Source organism: Colobus angolensis, unplaced genomic scaffold (assembly GCF_000951035.1).
Source record: "Colobus angolensis palliatus isolate OR3802 unplaced genomic scaffold, Cang.pa_1.0 Scaffold7, whole genome shotgun sequence".
Lineage (NCBI taxonomy): Eukaryota > Metazoa > Chordata > Mammalia > Primates > Cercopithecidae > Colobus > Colobus angolensis.
In genome coordinates, this window is record NW_012120709.1 from 21,111,106 (window position 1) to 21,125,171 (window position 14,066).

The window sequence follows — 14,066 nt, forward strand, 5'->3', positions numbered from 1 at the left end:
GCAGCACACCAACATGGCACAAGTATACATGTGTAACAAACCTGCACGTTATGCACATGTACCCTAGAACTTAAAGTATAATAAAAAACAAAACAAAACAAAACAAAACAAGCATACAAAATCAAATCGAAACAAATTCTCTACTTTTATCTCTCCAATCTTAGTAATTGTTGCCATAGCCTGTGTAGTCAATCAAGCTAAAACTCCCTCCACAAGCTCTCAGCCACTAAGTCTCATCAATCCTACCTCCCAAATGTCTCTCAAGTCTGTCCTCTTTTTCTCTATCCACATTGTCTTTCTTTAGACCAATACTTTGTCATTGCTCATCTAAATTGTTGAAATAGTTTTCCAATTAATTTCCCTGCCTCCAGTCTCAGCCTGCTCTAAGCATTCATTCAACAAACATTTGTTAAGTGTATATTGTGTGTCAGGCACTGGTCTAGGAGTTAAAGATCATTTTTTCTGGCGCCTTGTGTTGAATTTCAAATTTCTTTTGAATCTTGGTTAGTTTTCGTGCTGTGCACATGCTGAATTCTACACCTGTCATTTTAGATATTTCATTCTAGTCAATATACATTGTTTGTGAGTGAATGGCATCCCTTTGGAGGTGATGAAATGCTCTGGTTTTTTGTATTGCCAGAGTTCTTACACTGGTTCCTTCTCATCTGAGAAAGTTAACACTTCTTTTCTTTCCTTTGGATTTGCTATCATTTGGATAGGGATTCTTGATTTTTTCTTTTGTTTTTTCTTGGGGGTATGGCTATGGTGTACGTTGTGTATGATCAAATGGCTTTGTTTCTTGGTGTTTTCAGGGTGCCTAGGCTCTTTATGGGCTCATTGGTTACAGATAGGTTACAGTGGCTTTCTCAGATATTGCTTTTTGTAGCAATGTAATTTTGTTTGGTGATGTAATTCAAGCGGCAGTTTAGTGTGTGGCATTTAAGAGTAATAGCTGGAAGCTAGGGGCAGGGACAGAGACAAATGGGGAAGTGTGAAACATGCCCTCTCCTAGCACACATTCACCTTCAGTGGTGGTGGAGACACTGAGGAAGCTGTCTCTTTCAGTCCATGCTCCCCATGCCCTGATAGAAAGAGCTGCTGCTAAGTCTGCAACAGTACACTGAGAAGAAAGGTGGGGGTGAGTGATGACCTCCTCTCCACATGCACTCCTGGGCTTTGGTGATGCCACCTTCAGCAGCTGGTACCATGCTTGCATTTTCTTTGGCCCAAGGGGGGCTTTGGTGAGCTGTGCTCCCCCTTCCCTTAGGGGCAGATAGTGCTGAGGGTTAGATCTCTAGGGAAAGTGAGGTCTGCCTCCCTTCTACTTCTTGGAGCTGATGGGGCACTATGCCCCAAATGGCCAAGGGAGCAGGCTGGAACACCAGGATTGACACACACAGACCGGTTCCAGATTGCAAAGCTGTCCCTGGCTACAAGCCTCACCACCCAGGAGAAACCCTGGTCTCAGAAACTCTCCTCCTACTCCAGGCCTGTGACAGGAAAAATACTAATTCCAGTGCCTACTGCTGGGGAACTCTCCACATTCACCACTCAATTCTGACTGTGGGTACCCTTCTGCCTTTCCAGAGCAAATGCTGCAAACTCCAGCCTGAGTCCAAAATGCCTGCTGTGGTCACCACTGCCAAGTGGCCAAACAATGTCTTTAAATGCTCAAAATGGATCTATGGCTTGGTTTCTGTTATTAGTTTTGGAAAAATTTCAGTCATTATTTCTTCAAATATTTCTTCTGTTCCTTTCTCTTTATTTTTCTTTATTCTCCTTTTGGTATTCCCATTATGTGTATTTGTGCCTATTGTGTTTGTCCCACGGTTCTTGGATATTCTGTTCTTTCTTCATGCTTTTTCTCTTGTTTATAGTTTGGGAAGTTTCTGTTGCCATACCTTCAAGCTCTCTTAGTTTTCACATGATTATATTCAGTCTGTTCATGAGTTCATCAAAGATGTTCTTTATTCTGATGCAGTGTTTTTTTAATTTCTAGCATTTCCTTTTGATTGTTTCTTAGAGTTGCCACATCTTTACCTGCATTACCCATCTGTTTCTGCTTGTTGTGTATTTTTTTTTATTAGAGCCCTAAGTATTAATACCTCAATCATAGTTATTTTAAATTTCCGGTCTGATAATTTCAAAATCTCTATTATAACTAAGTTTGATTCTGATGCTTGCATTGTCCCTTTAGACTGTATTGTTTTTTCTTCTTGTGTGCCTTGTAACTTTTATTGAAATCTGGATATGACATAGTTGGTCAGCTGAGACTGAGATAGGCCTTTAGTGTGAGCTTTTATGTTTATGTGGTTAGGAGTTAGACTGTGTTTACTGTTTACTGGAGATATTGTGTCAGAGGCTACAATTTCCTCCAGTTTCCATCTTTATGTCTCTCCTAGAGGCTTCATCCTTGGGTGTTTCCAGGGACCCCTTTTTAAATAGGGTCTGAGGCTTGCAGTGCTTTTCGCTATAATCTTCTGTTTCTATACAGAATTCCTATTGAGTTGGTTGTAAGATGTGCAGGAGGGGAAGCATTCTGTAGTACTGTGATTTATTCTCAGTATTTTAGTGAGCTTATGCCCTTATATCATGACCTTCACAAATGCTTGTCAGCTTCCCATTTTCCTATACCCACGTCAATCCTCAGGTGAAATAAGAAGGCCAGATGGGGGCTGGGTTTGGGTATTTTCCTTACCCCAGGTTGATCAGGTTTTGGCAAAACCCAACTTGGTTAGGCTGTAGTAACCTAGTTCCCCTTGTTCTCCTTGTGAAGGAGAACAGAGAGTTCTGGTACATTTAAAAGTAGTGGCATTGGAATTAGAAAAAGAGAAAACAATTATTAAAATCATAGACTTAAATCAAAGCATATCAATAAGAACACTAAATATAAATAGTCCAAACACATCAGTGAAAAATTAGTGACTGTCAGAATGTATAAAAAGAAGAAATCGGCCAGGCATGGTGGCTCATGCCTGTAATCCCAGCAGTTTGGGAGGCCAAGGCAGGCGGATCACGAGGTCAGAAGTTCAAGACCAGCCTGACTAACATGGTGAAAGAACATCTCTACTAAAATCCAAAAAAAAAAAAAATTGCCAGGTGTGGTGGGGCACACCTGTAATCCCAGCTACTCAGGAGGCTGAGGCAAGAGAATTGCTTGAACCCGGGAGGTGGAGGTTGCAGTGAGCCGAGATTGCACCACTGCACTCCAACCTGGGCAACAGAGTGAGACTCCATCTCAATTTAAAAGAAGAAGAAAAAGAAGAGGAAGAAGAGGAAGAAGAAGAAAGAAGAAGAAGAGGAGGAAGAAGAAGAAGAAAGAGAAGAAGGAGAAGGAGGAGGAGGAGGAGGAAGAAGAAGAAGAAGAGGAAGAGGAAGAAGAAGAAGAAGGAGAAGGAGAAAAAGAAGAAGAAGAGAAAAAGAAAAAGAAAAAATCAAGCTGGGCTCAGTGGCTCAGGTCTATAATTCTAGCACTTTGGGAGACTGAGACTGGCAGATTCCTTGAGCCCAAGAGTTTAAGATCAGCTTGGGCAACATGGTAAAAATACAAAATTTATAAAAAATTTTGTACAAAAAACACAAAATTTAGCCATGTGCTGGTGGCTCACACTACCTGGGAAGCTGAGGTGGGAGGATCACCTAAGCCTGGTAGATCAAGGATCCAGTGAGCTGTGATCATGCCACTGCAATCCAGCCTAGGTGACAGAGTGAGACTCCATATCCAAAAAAAAAGCAAAAAGAAAAGAAAAGAAACCAACCATAAGCTAACATCCATTTTAAGTATAAAGATATAGGTAGGCTAAAAGTAAAATGACAAAAATAGATACACCATGAAAAACCTAACCAAAATAATGCTTGCATGAATTTATTAATATCAGACAAAGTAGATTTCAGAACCAGGAAAATTACTAAGAATAAATAAGATCACTATATAATGATAAAAGTGACAATTCACCCCAAATATGTAACAAGCAATACATGTGTGTACATCTAATAGCAAAGCTACAAAATATTTGTAAGTAAGTGAAGGGGCGCAAGATGAGATCATCCTGGATTAAGGGGGATCCTAAATCCAGTGACAAATGTCCTTTTAAGAGAAGAAAAGGGGAAAACACACACAGAGGGGAAGGTTACATAAATATGGAGGCAGAGATTGAAGTAAACTATCTACAAGCCAAGGAACACCAAGGATTACTGGAAACCACCAGGGGTTAGGAGAGATACATGGAATATATTCCTCCGCAAAGCCTCCATAAGGAACCAACCCTGTTGACACCTTGATCTCCGACTTCCGGCCTCCAGAACTATGAGCGAATAAATTTATGTTGTTTTAAGTCACTAAATTTGTGATGTTTTGTGATGTCAGCCCAATGAAACTAATATAGTCAGTAAAAATGTAGAAGAACTAGAGAATACAACCCTTCAACTAAATCTGATTGACCTTCATAAAACACTTCCTCCAACAGCAGTGGAATATACATTCTTTCCCAGTGTACATGAAACATGTACCACATTGTGCTCTGTTGTCTGCATTGTCGATATAGAAAATGATAATATGATTTTTAAAAAGAAAAGTCAAGTGAGGGGATAGCAAAAGGAAAAACTCTAAAATTGAATCATGAAATAATATGTATTGATTGTATCTAGTTAATTTTTAAGCCAGTGACTCCTAAAGAAAACCATCTGCTTGCAGCAGAGGAAGTCATACTACATGGAAACCAATTCTGATGATTCCATAACTGAAAACCAGTTAGTATTGGTTTTTGATATTTAATTTATCACACTGAAAGGTATAAAATAAGCCATAATAATTTATATAGAAAAACAAGCACTATTATTTGCTGATGATATTTTCTTTTCCCTTTCAATATTTCAGTTGTTGTTCAGCTTGGAAAACCATATTACCCTGAACCAAGGGAACATCTTCAAAAAATCTTCACACTCTGAAGCACCACTGTGTCCAGCAGTTTCACCAAAAGAGACTGAACTTAGAATAAAGGACATTATGGAGAAACTAGACCAGCAGATCCCACCCAGACCATTCACCCATGTGAATACCACCACCAGTGCCACACACAGCACAGCCACCATCCTTAACCCTCAAGATATGTACTGCAGGGGGGATCAGCTGGACATCCTTCTGGAAGTGAGGGACCACTTGGGACGCAGGAAGCAATATGGTGGGGATTTCCTGAGGGCCAGGATGTCCTCCCCAGCCCTAATGGCAGGTGCTTCGGGAAAGGTGACTGACTTCAACAACGGCACCTACCTGGTCAGCTTCACTTTGTTCTGGGAGGGCCAGGTCTCCCTGTCTCTGCTGCTCATCCACCCCAGTGAAGGGGTGTCAGCTCTCTGGAGGGCAAGGAACCAAGGATGTGATAAGATCATCTTTATTGGCCTGTTTGCCAACAGAACCTCCAATGTCTTCACTGAATGTGGCTTGACCCTAAACACAAATGCTGAACTGTGCCAGTACATGGATGACAGAGATCATGAAGCCTTCTACTGTGTAAGGCCTCAACATATGCCCTGTGAGGCCTTGACCCACATGACCACTAGGACAAGAAATATTTCCTATCTTAGCAAGGAAGAATGGAGCCTTTTCCACAGGTAAAGAGGCTTCCAAATACAATAATAGATAAAATGAGGTATTTGACTAAACTCTGCCTAGTAGTTTTGCCTAATCAAACTTTTGTGTCATGTCAATTATGTTGACTAAATGATAATTAGGTCCTCAGAGTCCGTTCAGCTTGGAGTGTGTTCACAGGGATCCATACAAGTCACCTCTAGAACTATTTGCTGACAGGAGTATAACCAGTGAAGCACTTAATATAGACCTATAGTTCTCCATGGTTTGCAGTACTTCCAGGTTCAGTAATTTTTTATAGACCAGTATTTTCTATAATGTGTTCCATGGAATACTAATCCTATAGAGTATTAATAGATGCTGTACAATAAAAAAGTGGTGAATGATATCATTGTTCAGTCAAGCTTTACCCCTTACATCCAGTGAATCATCAAGTTCTATACATTATACCTCCCAACTATCTCCTGAACCCAGCCATTTCTGTCTACCACGATTGCCTCTATCCTTGTATAATCTGCCATCATACCTCAGATCACTGCAACAATCCCCAGAGCTGATTTCTCTGCCCTCAGTCTTGTTTCTTCCAATCTATTCTCCACACTGCACCTAGACTAATGTTTTTGAAATGCAGTTATATCTTTTACTATTTCCTCCTTAAAAGTTTTAAGATGACCCCACGACTCTAAGGGTGAAATTTAAACTCTTTAATATGTTTACAAAGACTTTTCTCCCTTGGCAGCCTCTTGTCTCACCTTTGTGCTGCCTTGCTCTCTGTCGGTCAGTGGAACTCCTTTTATTTCACAAATGGACCATGTCCTCTCACCTCTGGCATTTCACATGCTTTGGTTTAGACATCATTTCCTCTAGGAAACTTTCCATCTCCCTGAGTGAAGTTCTAATCCTATATTCTTCCTTTGCATTTTGTTCTTCCCCAACATAATTCTTATTACATTATTAATTTTCCAATTTATTTTTAATATCCTCTGTTAAGTTGTAAGCTCTGCAGAGCATTAAGTGTTAACTACTTTTCACCATTCATTCTTTTTTTTCTTTTTTTTTGAGACCGAGTCTCACTCTGTCACCCAGGCTGGAGTGCAGTGGCATGATCTCAACTCACTGCAACCTCCACCTCCTGGGTACAAGCAATTCTCCTGCCTCAGTCTCCCGAGTAGCTGGGACCACAGGCATCCGTTACCATGCCTGGCTAATTTTTGTATCTTTAGTAGAGACCGGGTTTCACCATGTTGGCCAGGCTGGTCTTGAACTCCCCACCTCAGGTGATCCACCCACTTCATCTTCCCAAAGTGCTGGGATTATAGGCATGAGTCATCACACCTAGACCATTCTTTCAGTTTATAAGTAGTCAGCACCTTCTGTATTCCAGACACAGCCCTAGGTATTGGGAATTAACATTCTAGTGGTATAGAAGGACAAAAAGTAAATAAACAGATTTGTCTTTTACTATTTCCTCCTTAAAAGCTTTAAGATGACCCCATGGCTATGAGGGTGAAATTTAAACTCTTTTAATATTAAAACTCTTTAATATGAAGGTCATAAGAGTAAGGGTTTCAAACGTGATGGTTGATGCTATTTTAAAATAGTGTCAGGTAAGGCTTGTCTTGAGCAGCAGCCTGAGTGAAGTGAGGGAGTAAGCCATGTCAATTTTCGGGAAATAGCATTTTCAAGGGAATGAATAGGACCTGAGGCAAGAGCATGTTGGAATGTTCCAGGAACCATGGTGGGGGTGGAGTGCGGTGAGGCTGGAATGCAGGAAGTGAGGGAGAGAGAAGATGAGATAGGTAGGCAGGGCCTTAGAAGTCATCTATCTGTGTCTGTCAGGAAGTCAGTCAGGGCCAGTATTTTGTCTCACAGGCCCAGCACAATGCCTGACACTAAGAAAGTTCCGAATAACTGTTTGTTGAATGAAAAAATAAGTGAAATAATACAATCTGGAGGAATAATTAAAGTTAAGTTGGTTTATTTGCAGCAGGACTTCTCAGAAACTTTAATATGTATCCTTTCAAGCAAGAATAGAGCATAAGCATTTCCCAAATTTATTTGGCCACAGACCACTTATTTTATGGATCATTTAAAGAGACTTTGGTTCCCCAGTTTGGCAGCTGCTGCCATAGAAAGGCTTTAGTTTTCTGATATGTGTTCAGAAGGGCAAATTTCCAGGATAGCACAATATCCTGGAAATTCAAGTTCGAATCCAATTTAAGCATTATGATGACACAGAGAGTTGGGTACAACTGACCCTACATCACTTCAGGCTCTCCCTTTCACCCCTACGTCACCTTTACTTCTTTACATTTTCCTGATCAAGGTATGGAAAAATCTCTTTATCCCCTCTGGCTCAGCTAAAGAAGCTGGGATTTTTAAAATAAATTTTTATGAAGCAAAGGAAAAATGATCATGGAGACATAAAGTTCTTCCTGTCTTGAAGGTCTCAGAATCATGTCTTAAGTGTAAGGGTGGACTTAAGTTTCTATATTCCATATGTTCTATATGTGCTGACTCTATATTCCCTGTTGGCTACAGCTGGATCCCTCTTTAGTTAGTCCTAACTGAAAGCCCGGGTTGGAGGTACCATCCTTGCACAGTTGCTGGCTGTATCTCAGGAAATCCGAAGTCCCTAGTCTGGCAGACTGGCACACATTTTGGGTCCTAATCAGGCTTCTCAAGGGGGCTGTGCTCATGACAGTAATCATGATAGTAACCTGCTTTATTTCCAAATGGACATAAATCCTTCCCAGATGCCCTGCTCTATTCAAGCTATTAAGTTTTTTTCCTCTACTGCATGGAAATAGAGATTTCAGTCTCCTTACATGTGATGTAATGCATATGCAAGGAACAGCTGACTACACATCCAAGAAGTCTCATGGACCATTCTATTGCTAAGCTCTAGGGCCCCTTCCTAGACCCAAGCCCAGTTCTTTGACATCTTTCCTTCTCACGAACACAGGGACTAAGCCAGTTTCTGTTTCATTTGTAACATAGTACCATTAATCCTTGAACAACCCAGATTTGGACTGCACAAATCCACCTGTATTCAAAGAATTTTCAACCAAATGTGGATCAAAAATATAATATTCACAGGATGCAAAACCTACATATAAGGAAAGCTGACTTTTCGCATGCTTGGGTTCCATGGGGCTGAATGCAGGACTTGAGCATATGCTGATTTTTGTAGATGCAGTGGGGGTCCTGGAACCAATCTCCCACATATACTGAGGGATGACTGTAAATATATTTTCCAACTTGGGTTCTCTCTCCCAACCCCGGCTGAAGAATCAGAAATGTTACTTCCTAGGACATTTATTTCTTCAAATTAAAAAAGTCTTTTTCTTTTTAATTTAAGAGTTTTATGGATAATAGTGATAAAAAAGTAAATGAGGGGCTACCACAGGAGAAGATATCACATAGGTAACACAGTTGTTCACTATTCTGTTAATTTATATTATGGTCTAATTAATTATAGACCCCTTTTTAAAATTTAATGCACATACACAATTACAAAAACAAGAGGCATTAAAATGAATTCCTTTATAACATTAATACATAGTTTCAATCCTAATTTTAATGTAGCATCAAAGTTTTCTTTGGTAACCAAATTTATGAGGTAGCCAGGTCTTGATCTCTTTTGTTATCCTCAGGCTTACCTGAGATAGGTATGGGAGAATAGAGGTTTGGTCAGGTTCAAATTTCTTAGAGACAAATCTTAATCTTGTGCCAAAAATAGGTCTGATGGGATCCTCAGTAATAATAATTGCAATGATTTGTTGAGCACCTACTATATGTCAACCTTTATGTTAGATGCCTCCCTTATATTATACCATTAATCCTTAGTAATATACTCTGGAGTGACTATTATTATGCTCATTTTAAAGATGAGGAAATTTAGGCATATTAAATAGGTTGGCCAAAGTCGCATATCCAGTTGAATTACAGAGTCAGAACAGGATTCCCAGTCAATCTTATTCTAAAGTCAATGGGCCATAGTGCTGTCTCCCATGACTCCACCACTCCATGCAGCCATCACCTCCAGCCACTCTGACCTCTCTTCAGTCCTCTGGCCTTCTTGATGAAGGGGATATTATCTTCACTTGACCCAAAAACTCACTTCCTGAGATTCAGGTAATTCTTCTCAATCTTAGAAAGTGCTTTCTCCATCCCTCTTGAAGGTTTCTGTGGCTCTGGCTCTGAAAGGGCCTACCTTCCCCCAGATGGTTTTCATTCTGATAGAGTGAATTCAGTTTGGCCAGACATAGTCACCATAGTCGTTGGACTGATACATGGTTAATACATTGTTTTAATCCTAATTTTAATGTAGCATCATTAAGATGAAGCTCACTGTGCTGGGCACTGGAAATATTATAGTGAGTAATATTGACTTGATTCCTATCTGAGGGAGATAACAGACTATGAAAAATAGACTCCTGGGAACTCAAAAAGATGAAGAGTAGATGAAGATGAAGCTGACAATGTAGACACTCATAGGAGATTTTTATACCAGTTAGGGAGCTTTTCCTGTAGGTTGAGGACAGAAAGTCATGGGAACATTTTACATAGGGAAATAAAACAGGTAGCATAGAGGTTATATTTCGGTGGGATAAACCAAAAGGGCAGAAAGATAGTATTATAATAATTTAGGACAGGGTTCTCAAAGTAATGTCACTGGGCCATTGGCTTTGGGTTGGCCCAAGAGCTTGTTATTATAGAAATCCAAATTCTTAAAAATTTGCTCCATAACTATTGAAACAGAAATTCTGGGTGTGAGGCTCAGCAATCAGAGTTGTAATAAGTACTGCAGGTAATTCTGATGCAAGCCCAAGTTTGAGAAGCACCGGCCTATGTAAAGGTTGATGAAGGCCTGAATTACTACAGGTGGAAAAGGTGGAGAGGGTAGATTGTGGTAGAGAGCCATTTAGAAGGTAAAATTAAAAGAAGGATAGACAGATAGACAGACAGATAGATGTTAGATAGATTTGATGGATTGCATATGGAGGGTGAGTGACTTTTCTGGATCTCCAGATTCCCTGCTATTAGCAGAGGAACAGCTTTCCAGAATCCTGACCCATTTACTTCCCCAGGATATCTTAAATATATCAAAATAATGGGGGGAAAGGCATTTGGCAGATATTAAGCTAATTTATTTTCCCATTTCTTGCAGGTCCAACGTAGGAGTTGAAATGATGAAGAACTTTACCCCCGTTGAGGTTGTACCACGTCACAGTAAGTCTGGAGTGTTGCTGCCTGCCATGATCACAATTTATCCATGGAAGGGACATGCTTACTTAGAGATATTTATTCTACATTAACCATTTGATCTCTCATTTCCTGGGACAAATTACATCAACCACCTTGGGTTTTAGAAGGGATTTTATTCTTGGAAATTATTTTCATATCGATTTAAAACAATTTTCATCCCAAGTCAGATATAAAAGGCTAGGGAAACTGTTAACTTCAGTGGCACCATCTCAAAATGCACAGACTATTTGTATTTAAATTCGAGATTCATTCCTCCAGAGCCAAGGATCAGGTGCTGGTGCTATGTGAAAAATGAATCAGGTGAACTGCACAGATTCAGAGTTAGGACATTTCTTTGGTGGTTTCTAATTTCTCATTTAGCCAAGCCATCTTACTTTAAGTTCTATGAACTAGAAATTTCTGTGAATTTTTTTCTCAGTTTAATCACATGAACTTTAGTGGTCAACACAAAACCATTTCCCTCATAGAAGTGATGTTTGTGCTATACTGGAAATGAAGTGAATTTCAAAATTAAAGTAAAGCAAAGAACTTCCATTTTAACAATCAATGGGGTATACAGTTACTCATTACCCCTTTTTCATGCATTTAGCAAATGTTTACTGAGGACCTACTATATACAAAGAACTTTGCTAAACCCTGTGGAGAACATAAATACAAATAAATCATGAACCCAGAAGTAAAGCTTACAATCTATGAAGAAGACAGATCCCTTCTCTGCTAGGGCAACTATCATTCACACCCAACTTTTACACTGAAGAAAGTTCTTAGATTCTTGAGGCAACTTGAATGCTCATAACACCTCTTTTGTTTCCCTCTTGCCTGAACAGTAATTTCTAGTAAAGTCAGTCAGTTTCTTGGAAGATAGTACCAGACTGTAATTTTTGGAGCCACTTAAAAATCTGATGTAATTCAATACGAATAAATATAAGTTCCTAAATATGTACCCCATACCCCAACAATGCAGGTAAATGACAAAGAAGATGTGTATATTAAGTGTTGAATATAAAAGTGACCTCAGACACTTACCTGGGGGAAAACTCAATAGGAGTCAGTAAATACAATTTGGGTTATTTTAATAGAAGAGCGTTCAGAAAAGTGAGGTCATGATCCTACTTTTTTCTATGTTAGATCACACTGAGACTATTACATTCAGTTCTAGACACAACAATTAAGATTTAAGGATTTTAGAAAAATTATTAACCAGAGAAGATGATTCTGGGACACACAAAATAAACAATGTATGACACTCATTTCATAAACACATTCAAGCTTCTTTTCCTGGATAAGTAGTTTGAGGAAGATGAGATTTAAAATTCAGCGAGGCCAATGTCATTGGTGTAATATTTGGCAGGGCCACTGTGCCCTGATATTTCACGGCCCCACATTTCCTCCTGACTCCGGCTGACTGTTCCACAGCAGAGTGGCTCTGGGGACAAGGTGGAGCCCAGGGAGACATTGCAAATGCACAAGAGCCAACAGATCCCCACTCCAAGAAAAACTATTTAATTCACCCTTTTGATATGATCTTACTAAATAAATATTTGTGGAAGAGAGGAGGGCAAAATAGAGCTGAAGAGAAAGGGGGAGGAAAAAGAGGAAAAGGAAGGCAAAAATGAGAACCAATTTTTCCAAAATAATTTGTGGTGATAAAAATTACTTAGTCTGGAAATTTGTATTGCCAGAGAGTGAGAACATAAAAAAGAACTGCCAGATCGGAATGAAGACTCCTTTCCCCAGTGGTTATACTTTGAAAAAAATGTGGATTACAGCATTTTGTAAACAGATCAAGTTCAATGAAACAAAAAATATAAATGACTGCTTGGAAAGAAAACTTATTTATCTCATGGGAGATTCAACACTGCGTCAGTGGATTTACTACTTACAAAAAGCTGTAAAAAGTATGTATTTAATTTATATTTTGAAATTCTATTTGACTTTTGAGGGTTTTGAAATAATAATTAGAATTATTTGCTTTTCTTTTCTAATATTTATTTTATTATTTTTTTTTAATTTGCCTAACTTTTGGCTTTGGGCTTTTAATAAAAAGTTAAATTTTATATTTTCATTCACAAATGTTAATATTTTTCTTCCTCTTCATGTATTCTCATAAAAAGTTCAAGATTTTGTTAAGATTGTAACGCACCTGGTAAAATTATCCAGCCTACATAGGCAACAATGCTTAGTTAGAAGTGATCTTGGTTAGAATTTTATACATGTTGTGTGCAGTTTAAAGTTATATCATTTTCCTTTTGTTAAAAGATTTATTGATTTGTCTTTCATCAGCCCTAAAATATTTTGATCATCATGGAGCTGGGATCTTTAAAACACACGTTCTTCTGGATGTTGAAAGACATATTTTGATTCAGTGGAAAAAACATGGTCATCCATTTGTTACCAAAAAGTTATTCTCATTGAAAGATGAAAACTATATCCCACGGGAAATTGACCGGGTAGCAGGAGACAAAAACACAGCCATTGTCATTACCCTCGGCCAACACTTCAGACCTTTTCCCATCAACATTTTCATCCGTAGGGCCATCAATATTCAAAAGGCCATTGAACGTCTATTCTTGCGAAGCCCAGAGACCAAGGTGATACTGAAAACTGAAAACACCAGAGAGATACATCAAAATGCAGAGATGTTTAGTGACTTTCATGGCTATATTCAGAATCTTATCATAAGAGATGTTTTTGTGGATCTTAATGTGGGTATTATTGATGCCTGGGACATGACAATTGCATATTGCACCAACAATGCCCATCCACTGGATTATGTGATTCAAAATCAGATTGGCATGTTCTTAAACTACATTTGTTAGAGGAAAAATACAAAAATAGCACTAGCCACTTTCTATAGATGATCTCACACATACAGTGAGGATAGTTTAATGCAATCCAAGTTTTGAGGAAACTAAATTTGAGAAAGTTTTATTATAGTTAAATATATGTAACATAACATTTACTATTTAAGCCATTTTATTATTTTATTTTATTTTTGAGATGGAGTTTTGCTCTTGTTGCCCAGACAGGAGTGCAATGATGTGATCTCAGCTCACTGCAACCTCCACCTCCAAGGTTCAAGTGATTCTCCTGCCTCAGCCTCCCAAGTAGCTGGGATTACAGGTGCCCACCACCACGCCCAGCTAATTTTTATATTTTTTAGTAGAGATGGGGTTTCACTATGTTGGCCAGGCTGGTCTCAAACTCC

General features: G+C 39.0%; 1 protein-coding gene across 1 annotated transcript in view; it reads left to right on the top strand.

Annotated features, from left to right (window-relative positions):
• The window catches only part of NXPE2 (neurexophilin and PC-esterase domain family, member 2), a 17,124-nt gene extending 3,447 nt beyond the window's left edge, over nt 1–13,677 (top strand). The window contains exons 3-6 of the mRNA XM_011926800.1: nt 4,877–5,610; nt 10,761–10,822; nt 12,541–12,756; nt 13,142–13,677. Of these exons, the coding sequence (XP_011782190.1) occupies nt 4,877–5,610; nt 10,761–10,822; nt 12,541–12,756; nt 13,142–13,677 (1,548 nt within the window). The remainder of the gene's footprint in view (nt 1–4,876; nt 5,611–10,760; nt 10,823–12,540; nt 12,757–13,141) is intronic.
• Nucleotides 13,678–14,066: the final 389 nt, after the last annotated feature.